Source organism: Triturus cristatus, chromosome 5_2 (assembly GCF_964204655.1).
Source record: "Triturus cristatus chromosome 5_2, aTriCri1.1, whole genome shotgun sequence".
Lineage (NCBI taxonomy): Eukaryota > Metazoa > Chordata > Amphibia > Caudata > Salamandridae > Triturus > Triturus cristatus.
The window spans coordinates 31,024,474-31,037,817 of NC_140588.1; the positions used below are offsets into that span (position 1 = coordinate 31,024,474).

Below are 13,344 nucleotides of genomic sequence, written 5' to 3' on the forward strand. Positions count from 1 at the left end.
GCCTCCAGGCCCATAGGAATGAATTGGAGATTGCATGAGCAATTTGCGAGTACCAGTAGGTACTCGCAAATTGCTCATGCAATTTCCAGGGTGCAAGGGTGTCAAAATGACACCCTATTGCACCCCTGAAATTGATCTGTGCACATATGTTGCACACACACATGCCCTAAGGGCATGTGTGTGCGCAACATGAAACTTTGAAAAATGCACAAAAGTGCATTTTTCAAAGTTTTTGCAAATTACCATGAAGTTCAACTTCATGGTAATTTGCTCCCCCTAATAGCGAAATCACTAACTTTTTTATTTTAATGCATTGCATTTAAGGAATCTCAATTTGGGATTCCTTAAATGCAATCGCAATTTAAGTAATCGCAATTTAGAGATTCCTTAAATTGCGATGATGCATCCCAAATGCAAAAATACCGGTCGCAAAGGGGCAGATTCTGAGAATCTGCCCGTTTGCGACCGGTTTTTCCTTTGATGCATGTGCCTGATAATACATTCCTATGAAGAGCACACAGACACCCAATCAATGTCCATCACTAGTACCTATTACATCACCAATACCTATGCTGTACATACTAATACAAACCCAGATACTACAGGACCTTAAAATAAAAACAAACTCATGCCCTCAGTGTTAACCGTTAGACCAAGGGTGTCCGAAGTTGTGGTACGAGGGCCACCAACCAGCAACATTTGCAGATATCATCCCGAGTTGAATCTACGTACAATGAATAATGATGCAAATTGTTTACAGAGTCAGTGGCCATACTAAAAGTGTAGTATGGCTCCAACCCTTGTAGGTTAACTTTGGATAACTCAGCACCAGACCATTCAACTGTCATGATCACCTATCTCTACTCTTATTTCCCGACTGAGACCTATAGGGAATATAAAAATACATTTATTGGTACATCTGTATGTGATTCAAAATCCAAGAATACTTACACGTCCAGATATTGTTTTGATATCTTTTGTACTGAGAGGTTCGAAATCCACACCAATATAGCCTTCCATAGCACTGAGAAGGTTTCTGCCGGAACAGGTTGACGAGTTAGCCTGTTGCCACCATAAACCTTGATACCACCCAGGAATAATCCATTGATATTTGCTGCCATACATTTCCTCGTAATAAGCCTGTAGAAAGAAAATATGAAAACAATTAAACTATAACATACTAATATACATTCTACATCATCAAAAGGTACAGAGACATCAACACTGTACAGAGAAATATCACGTGAACTAAGCAAAAACATCTTCACAGGTATCTGTTACATAGCATTGACAGAAGCATCAAAGTGGATTGATAGTTTTACTTTTGATAATTATTACACTCTGATAATGGCATCTGAGATCGTCAAACAATAAGTACACTTAATGATCATCAGACACAACAAATCTTGTATAACCTACACTCAATGATCTCTGGCTTTCTTCTTCCATTTCTAACACCAACGTAATCATTGTTTCTCCCCAAGACTCCAGTGATCCATAAATTAATTTGTCAAAGGGCACTTGTACACAACTAAAACCCACAAGGTGCAATCAAGGGCAGACAATAGGTTCAGATAAGGAAGGTCCTGATAGCGTTCTAGAATGCAAAACGTATCCTCAAACTGCAGTGTATCCCAGGAAGATAGATAGATAGATAGATAGATAGATAGATAGATAGATAGATAGATAGATAGATAGATAGATAGATAGATAGATAGATAGATAGATAGATAGATAGATAGATCCCTACTCAAGCAACAACCACAATCTTTGTCGGGGTGAACCACAAAAGTCACTAAATTAACCTGTGCCTAACCCTCTGGTAGCTTGGCACAAAAGCAGTCAGGCTTAAACTACAGAAAATGTGTAAAGTATATATGCAGCCTACAAACCGTAATACAGTGAAAATACAACACAAGAATAATCCCTCAGCAATTTAGGAAAATAGCTAAAACTTTGTTTTTTTCAAAACAAATTTTATTGTTGACAAATACAGCCTGCCCAGGTGATAACGGGTTAGCATTTGTATACATCTCTGAAATAGTAAATATGTCAACATTTACAATACACAATAGTTGCAGTATGGAATATGCTATACAATGAATTAAACACAAATAAACATTGCCAACTAAAAACATCAATGTCACAAAGTTCATATACAACTTGTTGTACAGAGTCGTCAATCGCAGCGCAAGCATATATGTATCATCGTTCACAGAAGAAATCCCAACATTTCGTCATTGTGGCAGATCTTCATTATGTATCGTAGAGGCAATTGGTTCAAGATATAGACCCCGATAATCAGCCCACCGTTTCCAAATCTTTGGGTGTTTCTGGGGACATCCCGGGGTAGGAAAATCGGTAGCTCCAACCCCATAGAAACGTCAAGGCCGTGTTTCCAGGCCCCAGCCGATGGCGGTGACGTCGCCTTCCAATTCTTGGCAATTTCGCGCTTGGCAAGTGTGAGCCCCAGGAAGAGCAGATGTCTCTTGTATCTATTGCCACCAATACCCATGGTAATGTGGAGCAGAGTCAGGCACGGTGACTGTGCAATATCCCACCCCAACACCTCAGAAATGCAGGTTAGCACTGCTTAACAAAATCGCATCAGTAGACTCCCAGGTCATGTGGAGAAAGGTGCCCTAAGAAATGTGCCAGCACAGACAGGCAGGAGATGCGATTATCCCTGCCCGCCAAAGCCTACAGCGAGTAAAATACATGCAATGAAAATATTTAAATTGTATAAGGTGAAGGCGCGCAGCAATGGCAGCGCCACGCAGGGACTCCAAAGCCTCAACCCAATCATCAATTTGTACAGCTGTTAGCGAAAAATAGTGCCTAAACGATCAACACGCTAACTGTGGGTATCTGGTCGAGTGAGACCGGGGCAAAGTCAAAAGTTAAGGTCGACCGCAATGGAGTGCAGGTCAGATACCCACAGTGGATTGGATCCGATCTCAGCCAACCTTCAGACTTCCTGGGCGGTGTCTGAAGAGGAAGCATCATTGTTAAGGAGCCACTGGACGGAGTTGCTGTGAAGATTTCTACCTTTGGAATTTTTGGGAAGTGAAAAGTCTCCAGCGGGCTGAAGATGCAGGCTGAAGCCAAGGAGAGCTCCATGATGCTGGATTCCTTCGCAGAGAAGTCCCATTGAACAGGACCAGCGATGCACCTTGAGAGGATTGGCAAACTGGTAGGTCCCAGCCTTCTCTCGGTTCTCCGGTCACTTTTTGGTAAAGATGTTTCTCATTCCCAACTTTTAGAGTTTGGAAGGAGTAGCAACCTTAACGCGGCAACCAAAGGACCAGGACTTAGAGGCCACCACTTGGGAGGTTAGGACTCACATCAGCAGTACCAAGGTGCAGGGTTCAAGGTCGCTGGAGCTTGTAATGTCCCTCTAGCTCACACAGGAGGCCAGCTAATTAGCCCTTGGAGTCGCTCTGGTAGTCCTGGGTTCAAGCAGCAAGGCAGGACTCCTGCAGCAGGGCAGTCCTCTGGGGGGACAAGGCAAGCCTCAAACAGCAGGGCAGTCCTCTGGGGGTCCAGGGCAGTCCTTCTGAAGTCTTTCAGTCCTTCAGGTCCAGGAGCGTACTGAACAGTTGGTCTAAGGGTCTAATATTTATACCTGGTGCCAGCCTCTGAAGTGGAGGAATCTTCTAGGCCACCTCCACATCTGGTTCTGGAAAGTTATTTCCTTTCCTTCCAAGTCTCCAAGACGTCTGGAGTAACAAAAGAGTAGTCCACACATAAATAGTGGAGCACACCTTGATACACAGAAACCCAGAATATGTTACAGTGGTGCTCAATTTGGTTTGTTACAAGTCTGAAAAACAAGAAGATGTATCTATCTTTGAGTAATAGTATTAAAATTAAAGACCCAGACTTCATATAGCGTGATGAATTTTTTGTTTTCTTCTTCTTAGTTAAGTCACATACTCAATACAAATGTTGAAAAAATAATTGAGCAAGATGACTGGCTTCTTCTCAATTTGATCGCACAGTCAATGCAGATGTTTCAATAACCATTGGTTACAGATGATTCAGCCAACAGGTGCTTCGTCCACCTTATTGTCACAATGTGTACTGTGGAAGTCCTTGGCCTGCCGCAGTCGTTCCTCGATGACTTGTTAAAGTAAAAAAAAAAAAGCCGACTGCGGCACACCGATGACTTCCACGGTACATACTGTGACTTATTAAGGTTCAAGCAACTGTGGAATATGCGGACAGCTTGAAAAAAAGAATTTTTGGGGACGTTATCCCTTCTATTTATGGTGGGATGGAACCTGCACTTATTAGGGATATTTACTTATGGGCATTGGACTACCAAAGCTGAAAGGGAGGATATAGCCCTTTCTCTTGAATGTTATTCAATGATGACGGACAGCGAGGCTCGACATCGATGCTGCGCCCCCATTATAAAGGGGTTAAATGCCAAAGCTTTAATTGACTGCGCGGATCGGTGTCAATGCTTCACCTCCATCCACGGGATCGACGCGGCGCCTCCTCGAGTCCTTGCATTAAATCTTCGACGTCGCCGCTTGTTCCATCCAAGGTACTTTGTCAACCAGACCTGTCTGAGTCCTGTAGCTGGCCTACCCTCCTTCACGATCGTCCTGAACTTTGGAAATACTTTGGTCTAGCTTGACCTCAAGTAATCCCTTAGCACCATTGACTTCTAAGCAATATTGTTGGTTTATTCTTTAAAATTCATAACTCTGATTCTACTTATTGGATTTTTTTCATTTTGGTCTCATAAAAATATTGTCTATTTTTCCAAACATGAGTAGAGTATTTTGTGGTGTTTTCATTGTGTTACTGTGGGTGTGAGTTGCACAAATAATTTACATATTGCCTCTTTAGTTAAGTCTGACTGATCTGTGCCAACTTACCAGAGGGTGAGCACAGGTTATCTTTTAGTGTGTAACTAGCTTACCCTGACTAGGAGTGTGGTCCCTACTTGCACAGGGTGCATACCTCTGCCAACTAGAGACCAAATTTCTAACTCTTCTCCTATCATTCATTGACTTTATGCTTGTCCTTGACCCTGTAAAGCACTAAATGCCTATTGGCTAAGTTCACACTATACAAACACCACATACATATATACATAGAGAAATATACACTTACAAACATGGGCAAATATCCATGTTGAGTGTGTCCAATTGTCATTAATTTACATAGATTCCCTCTCACTCTGGGAAGAAGTATTTTGATCGTCTAGAAATAAGAATATTTAGTTTTTTTTAAGGATACACCTTGCTCTTATCTGGGCATAACTTTAGATTCATGTTCCACAATGAGAAAGTTTAGGCCTGAAGCTGATGGGCCCTAGGAACAGAACACGTAACCTTCCGGCCTTCTTTGTTCCATATTTCCCTCCATCATTGCCCTCCAAACTCCTGACAGAAGTGCTACCGCACTGGGCTGGTCTTACCATTTATCCGGCGTTGAATCTTTTTAGTTGCCTGAGAGGTAAAGGGTAGTTAATATTGACCAAACAATTCAATTTACAGTGTAGCTCATTTGGTCACACATGAAGGGCCAGGAATCAGTATGGAAGGTTAAGTAGGTTTTATTGCAAATTAAGGGGCCAAACTGATGTATATAAATCTCAAAAACACATTCTCAAGATACAAAATCACCATGGGTAAGCCAAAGCGTTGAATGAAATGAAGTTTTAGTAGCATAAAGCATACAACAAATTCAGTTGCGGCAATACAGAAGATAAGGAAATAGGATTTGATGATCCGTGTATAGCTTTCGATCTTCCGGTCTATACATTAATACATTTAAGGTTGCCTGAACTAGTCTTAAACTAAAGTGGGGAAAACTAGTTAAATCTGGGATTGCAGGAAGGTGTCAGCATAGAGGAGACTTCAGTTGAAGCTCTCCAAATCAAGGCAATCAATCAATAAATAATTTGTAAAGCGCACTATATACCCGCGAGGGTCTCAAGGTGCTACTGATCAAACAGACAGGTCTTGAGTATCCTCCTGAAGGTCAGCAGGTCTTAGGTCTGTCGTAGGCTCAGTGGGAGGGTGTTCCATGTCTTGGCTGCGAGGTGGGAGAAGGATCTCCCGCCGGTGGTTGTTCTTCGGATGCGCGGGACGGTGACGAGTGAGAGGTCAGCGTAGCGTAGCTGGTGGTTGGGGATGTAGAAGGAAACCCATCTGTTGAGGTAGGCTGGGCCGGTCTTGTGGAGTGCTTTGTGAGTGTGGATGAGGAGCTTGAAGGATATCCTCTTGTTGATGGGGAGCCAATGCAGGTTTCTCAAGTGGGGGGTGATGTGGCCGTGTCGTGGTACGTTGAGGATCAGTCGAGCTGAGGCATTTTGGATGCGTTGTAGTCGTTTGATGAGCTTGGTCGGGGCTCCCGCGTAGGGGGCGTTTCCGTAGTCGAGTCTGCTGCTGACGAGGGCCTGGGTGACTGTCTTTCTTGTATCTGTCGGGATCCATCTGTAGATCTTGCGGAGCATGCGGAGGGTGTTGAAGCAGGAGGAGGAGACGGCGTTGACTTGCTTGGTCATTGAGAGAGTTGAGTCGAGGATGATTCCCAGGTTGCGTGCGTGGTTGGTGGGTGTTGGGGCTGCCCCCAGTGCCGTCGGCCACCTGGAGTCGTCCCAGGCTGAGGGGTTGGAGCCGAGGATGAGGACCTCCGTCTTGTCCGAGTTCAGCTTCAGGCGGCTGATCTTCATCCAGTCGGCGATGGCCTTCATTCCTTCGTGGAGGTTGGCTTTGGCGGTGATGGGGTCCTTGGTGAGGGAGAGGATCAGTTGAGTGTCGTCTGCATAGGAGATTATGTTGAGGTTGTGCTGTCTGGCGACGTGTGTGAGCGGGGCCATGTAAATGTTGAACAGTGTCAGGCTGAGGGAGGATCCCTGGGGTACGCCGCAGATGATCTTGGAGGCTTTGGGACAGAATGGGGGGAGGCGGACGCTCTGGATTCTGCCGGAGAGGAAGGAGGTAGTCCATTCCAGAGCCTTGTCTCGGATCCCTGCGGCGTGGAGACGTGCGCGTAGTGTGCGGTGGCAGACGGTGTCGAAGGCGGCAGCGAGGTCTAGGAGGATGAGTGCTGCGGTCTCACCGTTGTCCAGCAGGGTCCTGATGTCGTCGGTGGCGGTGATGAGGGCAGTCTCGGTGCTGTGGTTGCTGCGGAACCCTGACTGGGAAGGGTCCAGGATTCTGTTTTCTTCGAGGTAACGGGTTAGCTGTCTGTTGACGATTTTCTCAATGACCTTGGCCGGGAAGGGGAGCAGAGAGATGGGCCGGAAGTTCTTGAAATCTCTTGGGTCGGCCTTAGGTTTTTAGAGTAGGGCGTTTATCTCGGCGTGTTTCCAGCTCTCTGGGAAGGTCGCGGTCTCGAGGGAGAGGTTGATGATGTTGCGCAGGTGGGGTGCGATAGAGCTGCTTGCTTCGTTAAAGACGTGGTACGGGAATGGGTCTGACAGAGAGCCGGAGTGGATTGTGCTCATGGTTTTGATGGTGGTTTGCGACGGTGAAATGTCTATGGTGTTGGAGCTGGGGTTGGAGAGTTCCTTCACGATGTTGAAGAGCTCCATGCTATTGTGTGCGTTGTTGTCGAGGCGGTCTTTGAAGGAGGTCAAAGCCACACAAAGAGAATAAAAGCAGAGAGGTCTGTACCCCTCAAAGTCAAAGAAAATCTGATCTAAAGACTAAAGTGTGAACACCAATTAAACCCATAGCACACTTGAGAATTCCACGTCATTGATTCCGGTAGTTTTCCATGTTCTGACAATAGAAATTGGCAACTTCACTTGATTTTCCCACCCTATGGTTTGAACATCAGGATGACCTTGGATGTCTCTCTGCTCCTGATGTGGCATGAATTGGAAGGAAATCTTCTCTTAGTTCATTAGCACCTCTCATTCTTGTCAAAAGTTCTTCTCCCGGACCTCACTATCTCTAATGCACAATATTCCTTTCACCGACTAAGTGATCATGTGAAAAACACCTACAAAGAAAGAACATGGCAGCACAAGCAAAACCTTCATGTTGAAGGTTAAACATTAGCGACCTAATGCTTAAGGTCTTTGGCTAAGCTAACTTAGTTAGACAGTCAGTGTACAATTTAAATACAGAATTATAGGGGGCATCTCTGATTAAAGAATAAATGCAAACATAACAAAATAAATAAATGAGTATATAAGAATGAAATTCCAGTTAAGGCAGTATAACTTGAAATGCTCAAGTGCAAATGTGAATGAAACTACAATGTGTAACATTACAATGAAACTATTGGAGCCCACACCTATATGAATGACTACTTTCTACAGTGAATGCAATCCAGAACTATACTTGGTGCTTCAATTTAGAATATTAGGGTTAAGGCACACAGTATATATATTGTGCTAATGCACATACGTATTTCTCTTTGGTGTTGGGTTGAAGCTTAAATTGTGCATCTGCAGGATCCTTTAATATGCGATGCTTTAGCTGTGGAGGAAGGTCGAGTTGAAGAAAATGAAACGTTGCGGCTGAGTTATGTTGGGGCTATGGATGTATGCAACTCTAGAGAGAAATAAATCAGGAATAGCTTTTTGGGTGTTTAGAACTGTCAGGGTTAGAAAGAACGTGTATGGCAAAGAACAGAATTAAAGGCTATCGAGAGTAGTTACAGTGAAAAGATAAGGACTGTGAACAAATGAATGCGGCCTAAAACAAAATGCTGGGGCTCTACAGATATGAGGCAGCAAACAGATGTGAAGTGTGTAGACAGGTGGTGCACTGAAAAGATGAGGGGGCTGTGAAGAAATGCATGGTACTATGGAATGATGCTGAAACTGTGGGGAAATGGTGTAGGAAGGAGATGCATGAGCTGCTCTGAGATGGAAGGAGGGAAGTGCTGCAGATGCTGTAGAGAGAGGGTACTGTGAAAAGATACCGGGGCTTTGAAGAGATGGTACAGCGAAGCATATAGGGGCCATGGAGCGATATTCCTAATGGAGCGATATTCCTAAATCTCAGTAAGCACCCAAGGTTTATTTCCACAGATCTCAGTGTAAATAAGAGGCCTCAGAGGCATCTTACGACAAACCTTAAACTTACTGCTGAGGACAAGAATGGCAGAGCAGCTCTCCTCCTGCCCATGAAAACCTATTCTTATCTGACCCTGTGACTAACACCAATACACCCCTCCCTCCCCTATACGCCATTGCTGAAAAGGCGCCAATCCCACTACAACAGATAAAGTTAGGATGAGGTGCCCAAGCTCGGGCATTGAGATCATCATCAGGAGTCTCCCACCCTAGACCACAGAGGCTGCCTTGGCAACATGAGCCCTTTGCTTACAGTGCCCTAATACCCGTCTTACTCCAAGTTGAATGACTCGAGCAAGAAGCAGACGTATAATCTGGGACCACGGGGGAACCCCGCTGGGCCAAAGCATTCAGCACCAGGCCCAGCTACTTTTGTTTAGGAATTGTTTTGTACCATGTATTAAAAGATATCCTAAATCAGACTTTTTTTTGCAGAATATTGATATGCAAACTGATCACAATGATACTGTATACAAATATTTATTTGGGTGATTCCACTTGGCATTGAGGAGCAACTTTTATTGGTGCAATAAGGACCACTAGCACTAGGTGGTGTGAGGGGCCACTGCGCAGAAATGATGGCACACAACCAGCAGTATGGGGCCCATTTTCCTTTTTTCCAATAAGGCCCATGACACCATTACTGCACCACTGTCGCTGTGTGGAGGCTGCAGCAGTGTACACTTCTACCCGCTGATGGACTGATGAAATCATGCCCACACCATTTATGCTGGAGTGTCCACACCCTGTTAGTATACAGTGGTGCCGCATAGGGGCACCTTGCAGAGATCTTACCATCATCTGAATGACAGTGTGGGAAGATGGCCGGCATAGAATAAATACCCGGGTACAAACATAAAAAATGCGACCAAGATGCTCTGCCTGATCCCACCGCTAAGGCCTCTTGCCTCCCACCAATGAGTTCATGGTATGTCCCACACCACAGTGTAGGCGATTACTCACTCAAATATTACCCTTCAAAGCTTGTAGGACCCAAGAGAGCAAATCATCATCCTTGCCCATCAGTACAGGCTCGAAAGTAGCAGAAGTGAGGAACCAGCACCTTATCCATTCGGGGCAGTGAAAATTCCAGTAAAAATTCCAGAAAGGATTATAGCAACTCTGCCGTATAAGCCCACCCTGGATGTCAATTAGGGCCATAAGGTGTTATTCGGTTTTAATGCAACGGTGGTTCATGTCTGGGAGGTTATGCACTTCATTTGTGGGGACTGGGATGAGAAAGTTGGATGTAGCGGTATTGTAGTGCTCTCTTTTTTTTAGGACCTTTTCTCTTTCAAGACCAGTTTACAAATTGTACATTATCTATATAAGTTTATTGAAAAAATTACATGGAATGATAGAAGTGAGAAATTGGATTACTGGTTGACTGGGGTGTGAGCCCTGGTCAAGCAGCAACCACAATGCTTGTCAGGGTAAGGCACAATAAAACCCCAGATTAACCTGTCCTCAACACCTTGGTGGCTTTGCAAACAGGCAGTCAGACTTAACTTAGAGGCAATGTGTAAAGTATTTGTGCAAAACTTCAAACAGTACAACAGTGAAAACACCATACAAAAAGATCTAACACCAAGTTAGAAAAATAGAGTAAAGTGTTATCAATAAAACAAGACCAAAATGATAAAAATCCAAACAGTAGAACAGGAGTTATGATTTTTTAAAGAATAAAGTGAAAAATAGCACCTAAAAGCATAAAGCGCCAACTGTGGCTATCTGATCCTGCTCCACGGAGGCAGAAGACACCATTTGTCGTGCACACCTGAGACCTTCTTTGAGGCCAGCGTGTCTCTCTGTCTTTAGCTGCACTCTGCAACTGTGAGCCTGTGGTATTGTACATTCAGCACAAGCATGAAGGTTAACGTCCCTGAAAGCCAACTGTTCTCCCCTGCACCGCTGTGTGCCGCTGCATGCAGTGCACCTCCCTCAACAGACCCTGAGGGCACCGAACTCACATGGAAGCCATGAACTCTCATCAGACAGAAAGCAGGAACGAACCCTAACATACAGGCACACTAGTGTAATTGGAGAATGCAGAGTGTGCCCTTGGTTAAATGCTCGGTTAAATTCATCTAACTTACATAAATAACACCTTTTCAACTATTTTTCTTCTTATATGGCTGACACGTTTTAACTGAATTTTGAAATTGAATGAATTTGAAAGCCACCGAGTTTGGATCCTTCAAGACCAAGGAATACTGTAAATGATGTATCGTAGTCTGACTGGGTTATGATTTTATTGTATTTATTGAATCTTGTATTTTTATCATGTTCTTATTTTATTCATTGAATGTCTATATTGTACTTGTAATCAAATGCGATATGTTGTACCTCTATGGCTCTTTGAGTCGAAATAAAGTTATTTGATGATGACATATAATTAGAAATTAGTAAATTAGTCACTATGGAAAGGGTAACAAACAAATAAGATACAGGAAGCCTAGCCTACATTTTATACCAAACAGATATTAGATATTAGAGGATGTTTTTGGCGCTTTACAAACATTTAATAACAGACCACTTTATACATGTTTGCTTGTCCTATTGCAATGTCACCATCATTTTTGTGTCCCCCTTCAGCACTGCAAAGCCTTGATGCCTCAGGGAGGCTATGGGGACCCTAGGAGGTGGGAGTGAAGCTCAGTATCCCACCTGCAAGGAGAGTGCATTTCAGAAAAGCATGAGCAGAAGAAAAATTCACTTGCATAATAAGGGAAATTCAGAAATGCAAGGACGACTCAGCTTGTTTGGGGATATGACTCGAGACTTTGCTGTATGCGTCCCTTCTTTAGCTGACCTTTTTTCTCTGAGACCATGGTGCTTTATAATAACTAAGTTTTTCCCTCTTACAATGCAGATTTTCAGTGCTGGAGGTCCCTGCCCAATATAGGCTGATATCCTGATTCTTTGGTTAAGGTGGCTGGGTGTATCTGTCTGAGTAGATTGCAGGATTGAGCGGAATCTAACAAGATTATCTCAGGTCTACAATATGGATTCCGTTCAGGCGTAAGGACAATTTAGCAAGCACTAAATCTGAATCTTTTAATTGGGAAATGTTTGCACACTAAACAAGGAAATGTTTCTGGCATTTGTTGATTTAACATCTGCAATCGATTGTGTTGTGCATGACAAACTATCATGTACGACCTGGGTGTAGACCATCAGTAGTCAATTTCCTTAGAGAACTGCATTTTGCAAACAGGGTCAGTGTGCGCTATGGACTAAAAGGAGAATGTTCACGCTGTTCAGAATAGAGCGAGGAGTCCGACAAGGTTGTGTTATTGATCCCTTTCTGTTTAATTTATATATTAACAGGCTGGGTAGTGTTTTTGTAAGTAGATGTAATGATCGCCCCAAGTTGGTCACCAACCTATTCCAGCCCTCCTCTATGCTGACGAAGCGGGGCTTATGGCTTGCACCCGCCTAAGCTTTCAGCGACTCCTTACCTAGTTTGTTAAGTTTATGAAGAACCTGAGACTACAAGTCAACATAAGTAAAACTTTCATTCTGAAACTCGAGAGAAGAGCCACAAAATGGCGTGATATATTGATTGAGAGCACAAAAATCACTCATACACCAACATTTTCATATTTAGGCATTTTATTTGACTCAGAGGGGTGAGGTTAATTCCAGGAGGTTCAAATTTGTTAAAACCATTTCAGCCCTTCTCAACTTCTCTAGGAAACTGAATAAAAAGTCCCCAGGAGAGATGATGATTATATATAAGGCTAAATGTCCACCGCCATGTATGGGGTGGAGTTGTGGGTCTATGTCAATGTCGAATCTTTGCAATTGGTTGAAAATGCTTTTTTAAGGAATTTCCTTGCCCTTCCCAAATGTTGCTCTACTTTCGCCTGTCACTCAGAATTGGGGGGGCCCTTCTTCACAGATCTGATTAAGATTCAGCCTGTTTTGCTTTGGCGCAAAATCTGGTCATCCGAGTTCACAGGTTTAATCCGAGACATTATAAAAGACTGTCTCAAATCTTCAAACACCCTTAAATTTCTTGGCTCAAGTATGTTAAACATTTTTGAGTATATCTAGGTCATTCTGAGTACTTTGATTATCCAGAGTCTTTGTCTAACATCTCTAGAAAAGAGCTAAAATCTGAATGTCTATCATTGCTTGATGCTTTAAGGTTTTCTACAGAACTATTGCAATCTTCTGTACTTAAGAACCAATTGATCTTGACCACACACAATCTGCAACTTTATCTAATAAATGTACATAATATTTGCCATAGATTTGTATTGACACGATTTAGGATGGATATT

At 43.4% G+C, this 13,344-nt stretch overlaps 1 protein-coding gene across 1 annotated transcript in view; it reads right to left on the reverse strand.

Moving 5' to 3' along the window:
• The window catches only part of GABBR2 (gamma-aminobutyric acid type B receptor subunit 2), a 2,527,100-nt gene that overhangs the window by 1,134,037 nt on the left and 1,379,719 nt on the right, over positions 1 to 13,344 (reverse strand). Inside the window, exon 6 of the mRNA XM_085606789.1 lies at positions 952 to 1,140. Coding sequence (XP_085462915.1) covers positions 952 to 1,140 — 189 coding nt within the window. The remainder of the gene's footprint in view (positions 1 to 951; positions 1,141 to 13,344) is intronic.